Below are 21,092 nucleotides of genomic sequence, written 5' to 3'. Positions count from 1 at the left end.
CACAGGACAGGTGTCTGTAAGATGGGTAGAACATGACAGCAGCAGTTTTAGGCAATACTCATTGTCTCTAAGGAAGGTATATTTACATAGTGTGTGAATGAGGAAACTGAGGCTAAGAGGAGTTAAATGATCTGCCCGAAGCCATTCAGCTAAAAAGTAGTGAAGGGGGCTGTACCAGTTCAGGTCTGAACCAGAAACAGGTGGCAAACTTGAGGAAGATAATTCAATGTGTGTGTGTTGGGGTGGGGGGTGTTAGTTTGTTTTACGAAGGATAATCTAATGAGGATGCAGAGTGAGAGACCAGGAGGAATAGTGCACTAACCTGGGGCTAGTAGCTGCTAAGCTTTTACCACCCTTAGGATCAAATTATCAAGAGGAGAGAGTAGCTCCCAGACCCTGCAAAGAGAAAGTTGGGTGTGTAGAAGCTGCCTGGAAAGGAACAGTGATCTTCAGTGGAGGAACCCAGCCCCAGGGCAACTTCACTCAACTCTCTTATCTCTCCCACTTGTTTCCTATCAGGGCTCTCATTGGCCTAACCAATAGGAAGCCAGAGGGCGGAGAGCTGGGTGGAAGAGGGTGGAGGGTGGAGAGTGTGATCAACAGGGAGCAAATAGAAAATAACAGGCGTCTTGGGACTTCCATGGGGTCTTACTGACTCTAAAACCCATGCTGTTAACTTCTGGAGCTGCCTAGATTCCGTCAAGGGGTTGCTCAGGGTAATGCCCTGGTGTGATGGAGTCACACATGGAAGCGTGAGCAGAAGCCCTTCCAAGCCTGCAAGTCCTGGACACCAGGTGAGGGTAAGAGTTTGCTGAGCTTTGCCCACGCCCGTCAAATCCCTCTCAGCAGGCCGCCTCTGACCCCTCCCTTAGTGCAGAGGTGACTTATACAGCCAGATGCCTCCCCTCATGACACGCCTCTGAAGTAGGCACGTAGGGAACATTCGTTGACATTTTATATATTTGCAAACAAATAAATCAAGGAATTGAGTGGCAGCTCCATTTATGCCGTCATACCCATTCTCCATGCCTCATGTATCTGAAGCAGCGTTTGAATTATAAAACAGTGATTGTCAGTGCAGATTCTCCTTTACATAGAGAAGCCTGTTAAAAAACTGTTGTTTGCTTCAGGGCTTTCTGTTTAAATGTCCCTATTGTCACTTGAAATGTCAGATGAGATATTACTTGGAGATTGACATTTCAAACTCTAAGTTAATGACTATATGTCAGGTATGGCAGCGTCCTCAGAGAACTGTTAACTGTTTCTGACCAGGAGGAATTCAGAGTAAAAATGTATACGGTAATTTAGATATCCCATTCTTGACATTCATTTCAGTGGGTTGTGTTAAATATTGAGTTTCTTGTTCCGATTATTTCATTTATCCTTCATATTGTTTAACTGCTCTGTAAATGACTACTGTTCCTAGCAGGAATTCTCAAAGAATAGTGGAGCATGTATATTCAGAGATCTCAGGAATGTTGTTTATGTTCAAGAGCTCAGATTTTATTTTTTCAGAAATCACCTCAACTAGGGTCAATGGAAAGAGACACACTGGAATTATAATACTGTTTTCTATCCAGGGAAAAATAAATGAAGGAGGGTAAGTGGATGTTGGGCATAGTGTGAGGTAAGCCATGGCAGTTCTTTCATTTCGGTTAAAATCCTACATGCTACAAAATTAGCTTGGACTCTGCCTTGAGAATTAACCAAAAGAAATTGAGGATAACATCTCAATTCCATTCAGCATGTTTTTACTTAAGGTTTTGTGTTTTTTATGGTACAAATAGTATAAAAGATAAAAAATTCAGATATATGTATGTATGTATGTATGTGTTACCCTCTGTTGATGTAAGAAACGTCTAAACCTGTAGAGAAGTTTTATAAGAGTTTATCTGAGCCAAACTGACGACATGCCAGGGAGAAAGATATCAAATGCTCCGAAGAATAACAGTTCTGCAGCTTTATTTATGCATTCGAAATTAAACAGGGGATGCAGGGAAGGTTGGAGAAAGCAAGGCAGGGGGTTAATCCCCCTTTGAGGGTTATTACTTCTGATATTTCAAAGGTGTGCTAACCTAGATGCACAAGAACAATGGACAGGGCTGGCTTAAAACCTTTCACTAAAGAAGTTACAGGCCTGGGATGTGACTACCCAACGTGACCTGCCCAGGTAGGAATTTATGATCAGATCACCCTGTGAGGTTACTTTCCATAGAACCCCCTTTTTTCATCCATTCCTCCTATCCCACAGATAACCACTATTAATAGTTTCTTAAGTATCCAAATATTTTCTGTTCATCTGTAAGTAGAGAGAGATGATTTTATGCAAATATTAGTATAATGCAGCACCTACACTTTACATCTTATTCTTTTCACTTAGCAATGTATCTTGAAGATCATTTTATGTTGGCACATATCAATCTATCTTTTAAGGCTGATTTCTAATTGAATTATATTGTGTTCTATGTAATATCAATTGTTTAGCATTTGGTTCTCTTGTGACCTGGTATTGTAAATTTTTATAAATATTCCATTGCACATATACTCAGAAAGAATGTACACTCTCTACCTGTTGGAGCAGGTTCTCTCTCTACACACACACACATACCATGTCTGTCAGGTCAAGCTTGTTAATTGTATTGTACAAATCTTTTTATCTAATTCTTGGTCCCTTGGTCTATCAAGTTCTGAGAATGTTACAGTTCTCACTATGATTGTTATGCTGATTATTCTCCATTTGCCTTACCAGACCCATTTTCAGCCCTTCTCTGCCCTACTCTCTTGCCCTCTGGTTTCCTTTTGGTTTGGTCTGTAGGTTTGACCCACCTCTTTGCTCTACCAGGGGTCTTTCATCCTCTAGAACAAGAACTCATTCTCGGCAGCCCCTCCTCTCCATCTCCATCTCCAGCTCTCACTGGGCTCCAGTAATAGTGTTTCCTCCCTTTGTTCCCTTAGGCCTAGGGGAGTAATCGCTTCCCACTGTTGCTGGTTCTTTGGTGTCTCACTATCCCCTCTTGTTCCTTCAACCCTGTGTACAACTCTGTAAATAGTCCATTCATTCCTTCGCTTTAGTTAAATCCTCCTGAGCATGACATGTATTTCCTGTCAAGCCTCTGAATTTTTTATTCTTCTGCTAATTCAGTTTTAATTTTATCAGTTTCAAGACTATATTGTCAAGTACTTATACACATAAGCTTGTGATTGGTGTATCTCCTTGGTGAATTGTTTCTTTTGTGTATTAATGGGTTTCATTTAAGTATGATTTTGTCTGCTGGAAACTGATAAAGCAGACTTCTTTACATTTGTACTTACCTGGGATAGTTTTTTTCTTTCCATCTCTTATTTTTCAACCTTTCAATGGTGTTTTGTTTTGAAGTGTTTGTCTTTAAGAAAGTTCATAATTTGATTTTTTAATCCAATCTGATAAAGAGGTGAATTTTATCCATTTGCGTTTATTGTAATTACTGATATATTTGATCCTATTTCTGCCATCGTACTTTGAGTTTTCTGTTTAGCTCCTCTTCTAGTTTAGTTCATAGATTGTATTTTTATTCTTTAAGTTTTCATATGCTTAATTATGATTTTCCCTAAAATATGAAATTGTTTACTATCTCTGTCCTCTTCCTGACAAGAGACCGACCATAGCACATTTTAACTCTCCATTGAATACCTATTCCTATATAATATTTTTTTATCATTGTAGAGAATTTTAATTCCAATGCTATTTTTGTCATAAAAATAGATTTATCCTTTATAGTCAATAATGAAAATGTATTCCCCAACATGTTCTATCAGTTCTGTGGTGGCAGCTCAGTGTCCTCATCTACAGTGATGTAGGGATACCACAAAACTAATTCCCTGAACAAGCTGGGCACTGGCCAGGTCCTTGTTACAAGACCATATATGTTTCCTATGGCCTTCTTTCATAGGCAGCTTCAGATGAGCTGTGACCCCAGACAGCAACTGGGGTGACAGCTTCATGGGTGTTGTTTTCCTCTGGAGGAGCCTCATTCCTGCCCTGGTTCCCTAGTCTGATGCCCCAAATGCTAAACAGCGCTGCCCACTTTGTAGCTGGAAAGGCCACTTTGTGTTTCTAGTACATTTATGGAATGTGGAAATGTTTACCATATTTTGAAGTACAACTGTATATTCAAAGTGTTCTCTTTTTGTATTTTATGTATTATTGACATGCATTGTTTTGGGGTGCCTCGAAGTGTACATTTATGATGCTATTTTGACTGGACGTTGAATCCCAAAGTTTGTATTGAGCACCTGTAATGTACCTTGTAATAAGTGGCAGAGAACACCCACAAAAATATGTCTCGTCTCGCTCTTCAAGGAGCTTATAATTTCCCAAGTGATATAAGACTTAACATACATACATGAAACAATTTTAAAAATGCAAGACAGACTAATATTGAAGTGTCAAGATATGTGCTGTTTTCTGCAGATAAAAAAAGGAGAGCCTCACAACAGTTGCCGAGACTCGGGAGGACTGTGTGTTGCTCTCCGTTTATTTGAACGGGAAGGGGAACAGGAAGAAGATGATTATATATGTTAACTAACACCCTGGTGCATATATCCACACATATGATAGCCAGAACACTTTGTGAAGTAGTCTACGTTATAACCAGTCCTCTTCTGGGAGCTCAAGAGACTATCTCAATATGCACCTTTCAAAAACAGGATTCATTTCCTTTTAACCTTCTCTAATATATTCAGTTAATTACTTCTTCCCTGTTTACCTGCTGGGAATGTCATGAGTAGGATCTGCCCACACTGTTAATAGAATTTAATCATTTCAAAAACCAAAAACAAGGTTTCAGTTATGAATAATCAATTCAGACTGATATTTTTCTCTTTTTTCAGGTGTTTTGCAAACAGTTCTAATGAAGTCAGAGCAAAATCAATCACATTTGGTTCTATCATCATCCTATATAACAGGCTCCTTGGAAAAGGTTTCAGATCTTCTAATCACTGGGGTGACCGTGAAATCCCCACCCCTGGCCCTTCTCTGTCCTAATCTGCATCCTCCCAGTTAATGATTCTAGTAGAGTGAACTTCCCTTTGGTTTGGGGGCAGCTGACAGTGATTTGAGTGAATGGTTCTGATCTGAGAGAGAGATTCTGAGAGGTGTGGGGATGGGGTTGCTACTGGGTTGTGTTGAATCTGCACCTCAACGAGCTTGAAGTAATCACACTTTCTCCTGAACTCATAATTTATCTCTACCCCTCTGGTGGCTTTTCAAAAGATAAATACCTTAAAGTATAACTTTTGACCCCTCTAGCTTACATATTCCTTGAGGGAAGAATCATATCTTATTCGTTTTGTAAAATACTAAAGAATCATGTCTTATTCGTTTTGCAAAATACTAAAGTGGCACAAAAAAGCCAGTTGGCACAAAGTGGCCAACCCAGCAGTCCTTTAGAGATTGTAGGCATGCCCAGTCACAATGAAGAAATAGTCAGTCGTAGGTACAGTCACAAACCCAGTTAGTTAAAATTAGAGGGGCATCTAAAGGGATTCCCATCAGAAAATGTAAACAATAACTTTTAATTCTATCACCATCAGTTCCTTTTGAGAAAAAGGGGGAATGACTTATTATTTTCCTGGGTACGTCTTTCTATCTGGATATATTTTTTAATCTTATTAAAATACCAGAACATATTTCTGACTTTACCTCTAACCCCAATACTTTCAGCAGAGAGAGTTCTCAGTGCTAACAAAAAAAGAAAAGAGGTGGCAATAATCTAAAATGGCAGATTACGCAGCTATAATTTCTTTTGAGTTTGGAATGCAAGCAGAGACCCCACTCACTTGTTTCCAGAATTCTTGGCCTGACTGATGAGAGTTTGCAGCTTCACTGGGTGGCAGAAAGGAATAGGCCATAGAAAATGCACTCGATAACTGAGGAATGAAAATGTATTCAGATTACAGGAACATATATGCTTAATTTTGATAAGTAATATTTTTCATCTATGATTCTTAAAACATGCTTGATTATATACTAGATATTTTTCTTTTTTTTTTTAATGGGCTTTGAGTATATTTGAATTCATTCAACAAATATTGAATACCTACTAGAGCCGGCACTGTTCTTGGTGCGTAGGATACATATACATCTGTGAACAAAAATGAAGATCCCAGCCTGCAGGGACTTTAGATTCTAGCTTTAGAATAGCTATGCAATAGTTTTGGTATTGGAAGTCCCATTGTAAATGTATTAATTGATGGCTTAGGAGTTTGATATACAAGAGTAACACAAATTTTTAGTACAGTTCCAAATTACCAAGCACTTTTTATTCTCAAGAGTTAACCTAAGGAATCCATGCAGCAGCCCCAGTGCATGGAATGGCCTTGTCTTGGGACTATTTGGACCTTGTCTTAGGAGATGCTGACAGCACCCCGGAGATCGTCAAGAAACCAAGTTAATCAGAACTCTAGTTCTAAATCAGAACTCTAGTTCTTTTTACTCCTAAGGACTCTTTTGAATTTTATACCCCATTGGTTTGAGAAATGTAATGCTTTAATCAAGTCCCACTTAATTAAGTAATAATTGATTTGCTTTCCCCTGTATGTACCATTTCTGCTAGTTCTGTGGTAGGTACCAGAAAAACCTCTGCAGCCAGGAGTGCAGGAGGAATGTAGACCTAAAGGACAGCTTGAGCACAGGGTACTCCTGCTCAGTTCCCGGACACTTACGCCCCTCTGCCACCCCAGGAGTCCTTGTTTGTGGCTGTCGAAGTGTGTGTGCGGGGGTGGGAGAGGGGGAGCCTGCAGAGATAGGTGGTGGTGTTAGAAGTCATCTGTGTTTTTTAAGATACCCTGTCATGAGAACCACAGTATAATTGGTGTAGTAGTTTCTTAGGACTGCCCTAACAAATGACTGCAAACTTGATGGCTTAAAACAACAGAAATGTATTCTCTCACAGTTCTGGAAGCCAGAAGTCTGACATGAAGGTGTAGGCAGGACTGTGCTCCCTGCAGAGGCTCTAGGGAGAAACCTCCTTACCTCTCCCAGCTTCTGGTGGCTCCAGGAGGCTCCTGGCTTGTGGCTGCATCGCTCTAGTCTCTGCCCCTCCTTCACATGGCCTCCTCTCCATCTATGTTTTCTCCTCTGCTGTCTCTTAGAGGGACACTTGTCATTGGATTTAGGGCCCACACAGCTAACCCAGGATAATTCCATCTCAATATCCTTAACTTAATTTATATCCCTTTTTCCAAATAAGGTCACATTCACAGTTCCAGGGGTTGTTACATGAACGTAACTTTTAGAAGGCTACCATTCAATCCACTGCAATTGGGTAGGCCAAAAGAAACCATCAAACCTAGAATCAAAATATTGGGTGAAGGTTTTTAAATTCTCCCTGCTTCTCCAACTCCCCAATCTTTGCTCTTGTCTGAGATATCTGGCTATTGCTTCAGCTCCCAATTGAATGTTGCCACGGGCCTTAATCTCTGCTCTTGGCTCCAAGATCTGATTTCTCATTTTGGTTCTCATCTTGTCTTAACCGCTGGAGTAGATCTTGGCATTCCCTTGCATGATTGACTTCTACTGACTCTACAGCCCATCCAGGATGCCACCTTCTATGCTTGTATGGCTTGCTCCACCATTGCCCAGTCTTGTTACCAACAGAACATAGTGCTTCAGTTGGCCAGATTGTATAAGGACGTGACCCAGTGACCTTCCAAGGATTCTCCAAATATCTTGGGTACAGCTAGAAACCAATGACTCCTTAGTGTTGTGCTCATAAAACTTTATAACCCCAGGATTAATGTGGAGCCATACTCCCCTATGGCGATGGAAAGCAGGTGTTTGCCAGACCTCCATATTCCATGGCTTCCTTTTATCCTGAAGTTCTTTTCACCCAAAAGGACTGGTACAGAGAGCTTGGAACTTATCTTATTAAAAAAAATTGATTTCAGATATTATTTGAGATACACTCATCTTGTTTCTTACTTGTCTAAACTCTGTATTTCATTTTTCTTGTTTATCTTTTGCTCTCTCAGTGATGATGTTCTTTTTTTCTCCTTTCAAAATCAACTAATTAATTTTCCATTGGAAAATACATTTTATTGTACTTTACTCCCTGTTTTCCAGCTCATTTGTTTTTCTAAATGACTCAGATCTTAGCTGAGAATTTTGTTAGCAGCTCCAACATATGATGCACTGTAATTTTCCTTGAAGGTGAAAAGTGAAAAGTATAGGAACAAGTCTAGCCTTTGGCCTGAGGTTCTTACATGAGAATCCTAAAAACTGAGTATATCATCTTATTTTGACTAATCTACATGCTGACCTTTCCCCACCAAAGTGGTATCCGGAGACGTCATACATCAATCACCACCATAACTTTTGTGCCATAAAGACAAATAAAAGCAATAAATGCAAGTATCATGAAAACTACTTGTTATTCAGATACTTAAGTTTATAGTCTTGCTTTGCATTATTGCTTTATAAAGCAATAATAAGTCTTTATACGATATCTCATAACTAAGGAAGTGTGGAGATGTCAATTTGACCAAAACATCAAATTACTACCAGAATGAGATTACAAGATAATTTTTGCAGAGTGCTTATGTGAATATCATTATGATATATTTATTATATTAACTGGGCTTCCAAATTTGGGCATCCTACCTAGTTCAGTAAACTGAGCACTGGATTAGCTTTAAAGTACACCTAAATTCTGATTTGTTTTACTACTGATTGGCTGTGTATAGTAAATAAATCACTTGTTGTTTCTTTGCCTTTGTCCTTGTAAAATATAAAAGATAAGGCATGGCTATTTGAATCCATAATATTTAATTTGAGGAATTCTTGGCTGCAGGGCCAATTCTTGGCTCCAGGGCTAATATTTATTTTCTAATAAAGTACCCATGGGGCAGTGCACCTATTGCTCCTCCTGCTTGCTCCCAGGCCTCCCTTGCACCCCCATACTGCACACCCCAACTTCTCCCGAAGAAGGGTATTTTGGGGGCCCTATAGAACAATAGTGACTATCCTTAGACCCAAGTATGTGAACAACTCAAATATATTCTGTTATTTTTATATATTTATTCAGATAGCTTTTATGCTTCTTTTCTAAAGTCAAGTTGCCCGATCATATAGATTTCAGAGGATAATAAAGAGCTTTGAAATACTGATGAGAATGCCACAAAGATGATCGAGTTAAGAACTAAGATTCTTTTACCCAAAGAATGGGAAACTTGGGTGGAGATAAGCTTTTTGCAGTCAGCTTCAACTGTTTGAAATATTATTTTATAGATAATGACTTTGTTGGCTTATCCCCTAACATTAGGACAACAAGAACGCATTCATGAAGAAACTGCATTAGATACAGGTAAAGAGGTCGATGAAAATACCAGTCCTGTAGTTGCCTTCTCTTAGGGGGAAAAACAAGAGCCTGCTCTGTTACAGCGATGCCAGAGTCAGACAAGTAAATAGTCCTTCCACAGCTCGTCACAGCCGGCAGCTTCCTAAAATTTAAACACCTCCTGAAGAAACTTGTAGCCTCCTTTAGTGTCTTCTTTCAGCCTCTTTTTACTCTTGCAGCAAGAACATATTAATGCTGACTAGAAGCTTCTTAGTGCATTTAGGTTTATTTCCTCTTTCCTCTGGGAACGGAGGGCAGGTGATCACCAACCACCCCGTGACATCCTTCCAACACTAAGTCCCTATATTGTTGTCTTTCTTCTTTTCCATTACTCCCTAACCACCACTGGGTCTATTTCCCAAAGCCGTAATTATTGTTGACCCTCTAATTTTATGGTGAATGGCAATGATGCCGAGAAGTAGAGAATTATTGGCCTTATTTTTGCACTAAGAATTTATATGCAATGGAACGTATAAGCAGAAATGGGCCATTTTTCTTTTGCAGATCAGCAACTGCAAGATTTCTTTTCATAAGAACCAGTATACCAATTTTCTATTGAAAATATATATTTTTGTAAAGCATGAAAAAATTTAATCTCGAGCTCTTTTGCTGTCAGATAGATGAATGGCTCTTCTATTTGCAACAGCTGCCAGCAGATAAGAGGAACAGGTATCATTTCTCTCCTTGGTGAACTGTCAGGCTTCTCTTCATGAATCTGGCATGTTACAGGGGGCTGAAGTAGTTCTCATTGTCAGGAACTGAACTAGTGCAAACCGTTGTTTCTCTGCCTGTGGCTTATAGTCCTGTTGCTTGAGACTGAAGGATATTCTGAGGTGCATAGTACTTAATGCATAGAATTGAAAAAGCGCTGTTTTACATTTCTTTAAAAATTACTTTTATAAGGTGAAATTCACATATAATTAGTCACTTTAAAGTGAACAATTGTAGCATATAGTATATTCACAATATTGTGCAATCACCATCCATATCAAATTGCAAAATATTTTTATTGCCCCGTAAAGACATCCTATACCACAGGTTGTGGTAACCATAAATCTGCTTTCTGACTCTATGAATTTATCTATTCTAGATATTTCATATAAATGGACTCATGCATTATGTGACCTTTGCTATCAGGCTTCTTTCGCTTAACACTTATCCAAGGTTTGTCCACGTTGTACCGTGACTATGTCTGTGGAGAATTTACGTTTCATTCCTTTTTTTATGACTGAATAATATTCTCTTGTATGTGTATTACACAACTTGTTTATCCATTCATTTGTTGATGGGTTGTTTCCACCTTTTGGCTATTGTGAATTCTGCTGCTATGAACATTCCTGTACAAGTATCTGAGTACCTGTTTTCAGTTCTTTTGGTTACATACCTAGGAGTGGAGTTGCAGGGTCTTACAGTAATTCTATATTTAACCTTTTGAAGAACTGCCAGACTGTTTTCCTACATTTACTTCTGAAAGGGAAAACCCATAGTATTAATGAAAGGAACTTGTCTTAACAAGTGGAGCACAGCCCTCTGAACTTCTGAGGAGAATTCTCTGAAGAATCAAAGTGCACATGGCTTGCTGACCTCTGCTTCTGGATAGACAGAACCAACATACATTCTGAACAACAACGGTAAGCATAATCTCCAACACATACCAGGGGAAGAAATCTCCAATCAGCCCCGGGTAGGTTTTTGCCTTGTGGTTTTCTTTGAGATGCTTCAATCAATGCAGATCTATTGCCCTTTGGCCATGTTGCTACTATAATTAACCTGAACCCAATTAAGAGAATTGCTTTAAAGAAAGAAGCCAATTCTGATGAGGTTTATTCTGAGAAAAACCTTCAAAACAGCCTCAGGTTGCCAGAAGTCATGTTCGTGCCTCTTTCTTCCTGTTAGCGTCACGATCCACATGTTGACTAATTAATTGTATACGCGGTAATTGGTTAATTAATGTTTGACTAATTTTAGCAAATGAATGACTACATTTAAGTATCACATAGGAAGACATCTGTCTGTTTGCCCAAAACCACTACTCTGTTGTGGATAAATTGGTATAAAGACTCATCTGATTTGTCTGTTGTAGAAATTGACCGGACTTTTGAAAGTCCATGCCTATGTTCAGTTTTCTGAATGTCCCCATGGACACTTCCTTTTGTGACCCTGATTTTGAAGATCTAGTGGGGGCACTAGAATGACATACAGCCCACACCCATCCTGCAGTGCCAATACAAGGCAGCGGTAGGCTGGTCGACCTCATGGTGTAGGAAACAGTTCACCATCCCTGTAACCCCATGCTCGAGGAAGTTGTGCTGGTCATGCATGGTGTGCAATGGAATTATAACCATAACAGAGTTAAGGTGAAATAAATTAGAAACAGAACACTACTCTTTCTTGGAGATTTTGTTCAAGTCAGTATAGCTGAGTTAACGTGCCCAAACAGTACACCCAGAAAATTAGCTCATCCACCGTGGAGCTTGCCCTGTTCTAATTCAGAATGACCCCTCAGAATGACAAAGCTATTGCAGTCTGAGGGGCATGGCTGCCAGAGAATGAGTCCTCAGAGAACCCTGGGTAGCCCGAGTCAGAGGAACCGCTCCTTGGCTGCTAATCCACTGTGTCTATAATAGTTCAGCCCTGATCCCTGACATTATGCTGCCTGGATCACATGCTCTTGGAGATGACGTCAAGCTTAAGTAGAAAGGTCAAAAGAGGTCAGGGAGGCAGTGTAGCTTGGGGCTCCGCAGACGCACTCTTCGGTTCAATGGCATAGGTACAGATTAGGGAGAACAGACTATGTGGGGTCTCCTTCCCTCATGAAGAAAAAGACTTCTCTTGGAGGGGGGACTCACAAATTCCTGAGAACAGTTTAATGATTCTGTCTGTGGAGAAATCAAATGTGTGTCCCTGAAGTGGAATTTTTTATCTCAGTCATACATAATTGGTGGTAGCAGACAGGATGAGAGGCTGACACTTGAGGTTTTAACTATATTCAGGAGGATTTGCCTCATAGAAGAACTTATGTGAAAACCTTAAGTCCCAATCTCTCCTTATCTCAGGTTATCATCTTGAAGTACTAAGTTAGTTAGACTCCTAAAGTTTGATTAACATTTTCTAAGAACAGAAGACATCATTCTTTGTATGAGAGACAATATTCCTTTCTCAGTAATTTATCTTCTTGAGTTGGTGTAAAACTCTTAATATGTTAAACTACTCTTGATGTTCTTTTTTTTAAAAAAAAAAAATCTTGAGAAATGCATCTGATCCAAGTTAATAACTCACAGCAATATTTTTAGGTGATGCCTGAGTGTACTGCTTACATAAACTGAGTCTGGGCTCCACATCATGTTAGAGATTGTCAGGCGATGTCCTTTCAGCTGGCACACAGGGCCCTTGCTTCTTGCCAGAGTGGAGGGCAAACTCTTAGGAAACGTGCAACACTCATATGACTAACGAGAATTGCTTTGGCCCCTAATGAGATTCTAAATTTCATTAAACCAAAATAGGAATCAGAGCATCACATCAACCTTGTGAAAGTTCCAAGAACTATTCCTGTCTCCAGTACAAGGAAAATGAATTGCTGAACCTCAATGAAAACAAAAATCCACAAATGTTGCCAAATCCACCTGATCCTGTATTCTAACTCCAGTAGAAGTACCCAGGAAGTTTTGTGGAAGGGAAGCGTGGTTTCTCCAGTATCAATCTCTAAAGGTCAGGACATGCTTCAACTTCCATTAGTAAACTGTTATCAATCCACTAGACATAGGGTTTTACCTGACCCTTTAGAAGCTATTTCTGTAAACCATGTATTCCCAGGTTCCTAGTTTATGACTAAAATAGAAAGTATCCTTCCATTTTATACCAAAGTTATGACAGCATTGTCCCCTACCAGCCCATTTGCTGGAAATTCATTTCTCTCAAAGGGCTCTCAACTATATTCAAAACTAAATTTATTTGTACTAACTTATAGATAAAGCTCTAAAACAGAGCATTCCCATGCATCCCTTCTGACCTTCTCAACTCACTGCTTTGACCTTCAGGAAAGTTCTGCTATTATGAGCTCAGTTCTCTCCACTGATGCCCACTGTTGCCCCACTTCAGCTTCAGGAAAGAGAAACTTTTCCCCTTGGTCCAAAGAGAGCATCTTGATACTGCTTTCTGCTTTTTGGAGGGGCTAGAATGCAGATCCAATGCCTTACTGGTCTAGGGGTTCCTTAACCCAAGGCCTCAAATGCTGGTTGTTTCCCTCTCTGAGCTTCTGTTGTCTCTGCTGCCATTCCTGACAAAAACAAGCTTGATGTTGCTGCAACCCTAAGGAGAGCTCACCCCCAGCATGAGCCTGCTCGATGCCTCTCCATACCTCCAAGTCCAGGGTCAAAGAGATCCCTAATCTAGAGAGAGGTGGAAGCTCCTCCTTCTATAGTCCATAGTTTCCATGTATTTCCTACATGGAGATTATCCACTTCTCAGGAAGACTGACAGAGGGAACATCCATTCTCTAAAAGAGAAAGCCTACATCCATTCAACCATTGACCCAAACAAGTGTCCCTTGGTCCCATAATACAAACTCAAAATGCTATAATGTTGGCCTATTTCCCAAAATTAGGGTTAGTCTCTTCTATCCAGGGTCATTTTTTTACATTTGTATTTTCTATCCTTACTATTTTTAAGGTACAGGAACATCTCAGTGCATTAATGTTCCAGTCAGGGTCCAGCATGGGTCTGGAAACGGCTGGTATAGTCTATGTAGGTAACTGAGGGAAGTTAATGAAGGCACTATTTACAAGATATGGGCAGGATTTACAGACATCAGCAGGGATTATGCAACAATGGAAGCTGTGACTGCCCGTAAGTCTAAAGTGGAAAAGGGAAGATGCAGTTCCCAGAACCCTGAGAGAGTGCTGAGAGAGCTGTCTGATAAGAGTGGTAGCCTTCAGTGGGTAGACTCAGCCAACCCTGCACACCCTGGTAAAAAGGGAGCTGGGCAGTAAACACCCCAGCCTCACTCTCCTCCACGTTCTATTCTCCTGCCACGAGGCCTCGCACCACCGCCCCACTCACCAAAGCCAACCCTAGACAGAGGACAAGGGAGTTTGCCGATGCCTCCCGGGGCCAGATCAGGGCAGTGAAGGATAAAAATTAGATCTGAAGAGGCAAAAGAAGGTATCTAACAACAACACCTATTGTGAAACTCAAAGCTTTAGTATTTTTTCTCTAAATTTACTTTTCAAAAGTTTCAAGAAATGTTCTGACATCAGTGTAAGGATTCTATCAGTAGATTCACCTGATCTTTGCATTTGATGTTAAAAACTTTAACCATATGCCCTCTAAGTCATTGCTTTCCCAAACTGAGATCGCTAGTCATTTTTGTTATTCCTGACTCAGCAGCAGCTCTTTCTCTTCAAGCATTTTGCCATATTTCTTTGCTCCTTCTGAATATCTCTCATGATTTCTTTAAAGTGCAGCAACTAAAACTGTGTATTTTATTCTAGAAGCATGCAGCCCAGCATAGCATAGGAAATATGCTAATCCAAGCATGAGAACTTTAAGAACAATAAATCTAAAAGAAAATTTAGGGAAATAGAAATTACAGCAGTACACAATGTAGAGGTAGTTAGAAATTATTAGGAAACAACCCAACATGGACCATCAACTGAAATTCCTAGGAGGCCTTGGGGTAGAAGTTTGTATAAGTTCTAATATATTTTTGATGGCTTGAAATTGATCTTATTTTGAGGGGGGAGTATTTTGTATAGCATGATCAAATATCACTGATGACTAAAATATGCCTGAATCTAGCCCCCAAATAAAATTCCAAATGTGGTAATACCAACAAAACCTGAAAGGGGTGAGATAAGGAGAAGGATAGAAGAGAGAAAAGGCAGCTAAATATTTCAAATTGTTTGAGAATGGGTAGCTATTAATTTTTTATGTTAATATAAAAGCGTAGGCTTAAATATGTGAGGGCAAACTTGACAATATAAAGATAGGAATCAAAGTTTTAAAACACGAGCTAAAAAAGAAAATGAATAATAAAAACTCTACCATTTATCGAAAATTAGGAAAGGAAAAAATATGCATACAAGAAAACACAAAAAGTTGGAAACAAAGTATGACAGGTATACCACATTTTTCCTCATTACCCATCTGGAATTCATCTTTTATTCCTCTCTCACTCACCATGTCTGTGTACTTGATCCACCTGATTTTTTCCTTGGAAATATCTCTTGTGTCTGGCTTTTTTTATTCCCACTACTGTCCCTCTAGTTCCCTCAGGCCTGTACTAAATGCAGTAGCTCTAGCACATCCTATCCTACTTTGGCCTCACCGCAGCAACTAGAGCAGTCTTCATAAAGCATAATATTACACCCCTGCTCAAAAGCCTTCCAGGGCTCCGCATTTCTTACCATATACCCTCCTTACCTAATTTTCAAGACCTTCTATAATATGACCCCAGCTGTGTTTCATCAATTTGAAGACACATTTTTAAAAAGAAACATTTAAAATATCTCTGAAATCAGAGTGCATCCTGTGCTTGATGGCAATCGTGACCTCTTAGATTTGATGAAATATGATTCTTAGTTCTTGACATAGCTGCAGGACACCTCTTTCTAGAAAACAGAAATTCTCACTTTGTTGTGCTATGATTCCTTCTTTCACAGCTTCAAACTTTTGTTCAGACATTTTCCTCTGTCTGGGTACTTCTTGCACTCTGCCTCTCTTTGTATATGGGCCCATCTTTAAGTCCCAGCTCAGAGGCCATCTCCTTAAAGAATGCGTTGTTTACTATCCCAGCTGGAAACAACTTTCCCTTTGAGTCCTCTGTTTTTTTCTTTGCAATTCTAGCAGCTGGTATCACATACTTCCTTTTAGTTTAAATACTTGTGGACATATTTGGTCTGTACACAGGGCTCCTAGAGCCCTGTAAATTCCTTGAGAAGGTAACTAAAATTGTGACATTCTGAGGAAGAACATAGGTTTGTTTCACTAGTATAACCCAGGACATTTCAAATTGTTTCTTTACAATCTGCGAAGTACTACCATTCCAGAACTCTGTAAGAGCCCTGCTCTGAACTGCCCTCTAGAGGTAGACCATGAGACCAGCAAGAGATCCTGGAAGATGGCCAGCTGGGATGGGGAGCCGCTAGGAGGGGCTGTTCTGTCCGCATGACTCATTGACTGGGTCTGTTCCTGGGAGTAGCCATTGCAAAGCTCAATCTCTGAAAAACCGGTGTTGCTTAGAAATAGCCAGCTTTATCCACTCTCCTCACATGCTTCACCATGATGTTTTGAGAGGGTGGGGCTGGGTGGGAGGCTCTTGGTTTTTCAATTTACCCTTCCCCCAGGAAATCCAGACTGGACTGGACGACCAGGAACTCTAGGTTCTCTCCGCAGGCTCCAACAGCGAAATATTGAATGTAACTCAGCACTGTCAGAGGGTGGAGCCTGGAAAAGAGGACTACATGTCATGTCATCGTCTGTGGCAGATTCTTCTCTATCACAGCTCATTTCGAACTCTCCCAAGTTATATGAATAAGCCTTTGCTGCAATACATTCACAGGGCTTTCTCCCAGCAAACTTCTGTGGCCACAAGAAGATACAATCTTATCTTGTCGTCGCCATGATATTCTGTGGCTAAATTTTAAATGATTTGCGAATTTCCTGCTGAGTTCAGCTTCCTAAGGCTAATGCCATTTTCAGTAAGGGCCTCCCAGTGAACCAACTTTCCATGGGTAACCTCTGCAGCCTCAGTCTCTACCAACTGAGGGGGTTAGAGTCAAGAAGCTTGAAGTCCCTGCCAGCTTCAACATTCTAACATCTGCTCAGGGCTCTACACAGCTCACCTCCCAGACACTGGGTTTATGCATTAATAGGTTTGAAGCTCACTTTTCTCGGAGGCAGAGTGGTTGGCCTGATGTGATCAGGGCATGTCCCTTGAAAGCTTTCCATAGGATGTTGACTGCTCTCCACGGCTTCACACCAGAAAGCCTTGAATAAAGATCACAGTTGTTGAGCCGATTTTGCCAAAAGAAACCATTTTGTCTTAAGACTATTTTCCTCATTAAAAAAAGTCATGTTTATTACAGAAAATGTAGACAATATAGAAAATTATAGAGAAGGAAATAAGATTCACTTAAACTCTGACCTCTCATTATTAATACCATGGCATATGTTGTTACAATAATTTTTCTATGCATGTATAGTCATATGATTTTTTTAATGTTTGAGATAGAATTGGAATCACACTTTTCAAACTGTTTTTATTTTATTTTATTAGCTTGTTTTTCTCCCTTAATGATAAATGATTAACATTTTCCTTTGTCATTATGTAACAGTTAACGGTGTGGACTCTAGAGCTAGCCTGTCTGTAGTCGAATCCCAGCTCTGTCACTTACTGTCCCTTGGGCATGTCCTTTAACTGAAACAGGTATTTCAGATTACTTATCTGTAAAATGTGGATAATAATAATTCCTATATCACAGAGTTTTTGTAAATATGTGAGTCAACATGTGCCAAATATTAGAACAGTGCCTGGCAGACAGTATGGGCGTTAAGGACTAGTTATGGCTACTATGACTACTACTGCATTTTCTTCTACAATGTTATTTTAAAGACGGGATAGGATTACATTGTTTGGGACGTAGCATAATGCGTTTAATCAGGGTCCCATTGTTGGATAGAGCGTTCTACTTTTGTGGTATTATGAACAATAGTGCAACAGACATTCTTCTTCCATTGCATTTGAACAGGACAGACTATACACCAGGTAGGGAAGGAATACAGTGACGGGAGATGGAAGAACCATATTTTACCTTCTTGATTTTGAGCTTGGTGGGAGAGGCAGAAAGGATATCAGTACCTCACTTTTGCCTGGAAGGCTGCTGCTTAGAAACTATTCAGACTTTATGGCACCACCCACTCAAATATCTGATGGTCTTTCCTAGTTTGAATCATCAGTAATCCTTTTTTCACATTCCAACTGGAGAAGGATCCCTGGCCAGCCATGTCATATACTTCTAATTCTTCATACCGCATCTGTGATAGAATGCCTCAGCTCGGTGTGCTCGGCTCCAGGGAAGCCGTGGGTCATACTGAGTGAACTCAGGGAGTCCCTCCAGCTTTTCCAGGCTGGTGAGTCCATTAGAGATGCTCCCACTCTCTTAGGGCTCAATTCCTGTAGCCTTCCTCCCCAACACTACTGGGGAGAAGGGGAAGGGGCTTTCTTCTGGGTCCTAATCCCCTGTTCTTATGGGAATGGTTGTGAGGCATTCTGGTTGAATGGGAACAATGTCTTCTCCACAGGTTGAGGGAATTACAGACTTAGAGGTATTGCGTGACTTCACAGAACAACCTTATGCAACAAAGCTATCCCGCTGCAGATGAGTGCTCTAACAGAGAGCCCATGCTGCGGGACAGTGACTCAGAAGAGCACCTGCACAAAACTACATGTGGGAGTGAGTCAGATGCCTTGTTCCTACCACCTCTCTGGTAAATGTATCACTGACCAAAGCATCTGCTTGGCCCTCAACCTTTCTTAGCCAAAAATTCATAACCTACCGTATCCTAGAAGACTCACAACTTCTGGATTTCTGCCTTTATTCTCTCCTAGGTCCTGTGGAAGGTATTGTCCCTGAGGTTCCCTGGAAGGTTCTGCCCATCTACTACCCCCATGGGGTTCTGGATATACACTGCCTAGAGAATCCATTTAATACACGGAGGCAGGAGGGAGCTCCCCTGAGCTTAACCATCTCCAGTCAACGGGACATTTAACCTGGTGCCAGGGGTCTGTGTTCCAAGTAGGTGGACACCTTCTTAGAATAGAAGGGTGAGGCCACTGACATAAATAGAAATAATGGTGAAATGGCACCAGGTCTATCCTGTTAGAAGTCAGGGTAGTGCTTACCCTTATTGAAAGGAAAGGGGTGTAAGGGGCTTCTAGAGGGCAGACAATATTGTGGTTTTTGACTTGGGTGCTGGTTGCATGGGTGTGTCCATATGTGAAAGTTCAGTGAACTGTACACTCATGATAAGTGTACTTTTTTAATGTTGTACTTAAATAAAAATTTTTAAATTAATATTTTATATTAATAAAGTGGATTAAACATGGGAAGATCCACCTCTTTTCAGACTAGTGGCTCTTTCTTAGGACTACCAGATTTAGCAAATGAAAATACAGAATGCCCAGTTAAATTTGAATTTCAGATAAACAACATAATGTTTTAGTATAAGTATGTCCCATGCACTATTTGGGACATGTTTATACTAAAACACTATTCATTGCTTTTCTGAAATTCAAATATACTGATCATCTTGTATTTGGTCTGGCAACCCTAATCTTAAATCTTCTAAATATGTATCATCTTTGATTTAATGAGAGTGAAAAAAGGATATATATTAAATGGTATATATTAAGGATATATAGTCTTAAGAGGAAATATTAAAATGAGCAAGTAAATTGTAGGAGACAGAAATGAAAAAATAAGTGTTCTACTTTTTCATTTTCTCCATTCCTCCTTCAATATATACCTCTCTTCTGTTGTTTTTGGTTTCTCATTCCCATATTCGTATCAATGGAAAGAGGAGAAATAAGCTAAAGAAATAAGGTAGTGTCAAAATTGTTTATGTTTTCATTTACTGAGTATGATTTTACAACTCTATTGGTTGCTGTTTCTGAAAATTTCACTCCTGATTTGTTTGTGTTCTTGCTTCTAATTTTTTACTTATCTGTTTCCTATTTTACTCTTTTTCAGAACTTTGTAAACTTTGCTCAAATGGAAATTGAGCCCTTCTCAGTATAATCACTGTTTTCCCTGCCTTTTCTTACCTTTAGATTTCATAAGCTAAACTTGAAAAATCTATTTGTTATTGGTCTCAGGAAGGTCATTTTCCCCTTTTCTCGCTCCAATATGTGTCTGATACATTTCGATTATGCTTCTTACACAATTGGTGGATTTGAACCAAGTTTTCAGAATCCATCTCATTTACTTTTCTAGACTTCCCACTCTTAAAGATGAAGAAATTCCAGTATAAATGATTTAGTACAATTAAGCTCTGTCAGTAAATGGAATCAAGTTCCAATGTTTTGTGCTTTAACACATTTCCAGTATATAGAGATGGGTGGTAATAAAATGAAATTATTTCCTGCTTCCTCAAAGGCTTCCAAGTTGTTATTTTGTAACACCCAGAGTGTTACCCGCTTTATTTAGAATACAATTCTCAAGTCAAAAATAATTTTAATATTTTTTCATTTAACCAGTAAGTACTTAAGGAGAGGATGAAGGGGAAAAAGAAGGAAGTTGCATCCACATTAAAGATCAGATGTCTCAACAATCCACATTTGGAACCATTGCTCTAAACGCTGGCTACCTAATCTTTTCAAGGTAGTGGGTTTTCTGCAGTGTTGCCAACTAATGTACATTTCTGATTGAATCACTTCACTAAGCACCGATCTAGTCATTTCTAAATGACTCCTGGCAACGCTTTTTACTAATTATTTTTCACACAGGTGATTGAATTGACTGGTTATCTTGTTGTGGAGGTTAAAACTTTTAAAATTATATATATATACGTATATATGTATATATATACGTATATATATGTATATATATATATATATATATATATATATATATATATATATATCCTGTGTTAATAACTTTTATTGCTACCAGTTACCTTCACTAGGAGTGGGGTTGGCCACAGAATGATGAAGCCCTAATA

The 21,092-nt window shown here is 39.6% G+C and overlaps 1 protein-coding gene across 8 annotated transcripts in view; it reads left to right on the top strand.

Moving 5' to 3' along the window:
- Nucleotides 1-622: 622 nt before the first annotated feature.
- WDPCP (WD repeat containing planar cell polarity effector) overlaps nucleotides 623-21,092 on the top strand; it is a 385,676-nt gene continuing 365,206 nt past the window's right edge. For 4 of the 8 annotated variants that reach the window (XM_074332048.1, XM_074332047.1, XM_074332054.1 and 1 more), the window contains exon 1: nucleotides 624-794. In XM_074332048.1, the coding sequence (XP_074188149.1) occupies nucleotides 720-794 (75 nt within the window). In that variant the 5' untranslated portion in view covers nucleotides 624-719. Of the gene's footprint in view, nucleotides 795-10,955; nucleotides 11,006-21,092 lie in introns of those variants that run through there. The other 4 variants (XM_074332051.1, XM_074332049.1, XM_074332050.1 and 1 more) reach the window with 3 other exon arrangements.

This window comes from Rhinolophus sinicus, linkage group LG05 (genome assembly GCF_036562045.2).
Source record: "Rhinolophus sinicus isolate RSC01 linkage group LG05, ASM3656204v1, whole genome shotgun sequence".
NCBI classification, from domain to species: Eukaryota; Metazoa; Chordata; class Mammalia; order Chiroptera; family Rhinolophidae; genus Rhinolophus; species Rhinolophus sinicus.
The sequence above is the reverse complement of the archived record's forward strand: the minus strand, read 5'-3'. Positions and strand labels throughout refer to the sequence as shown.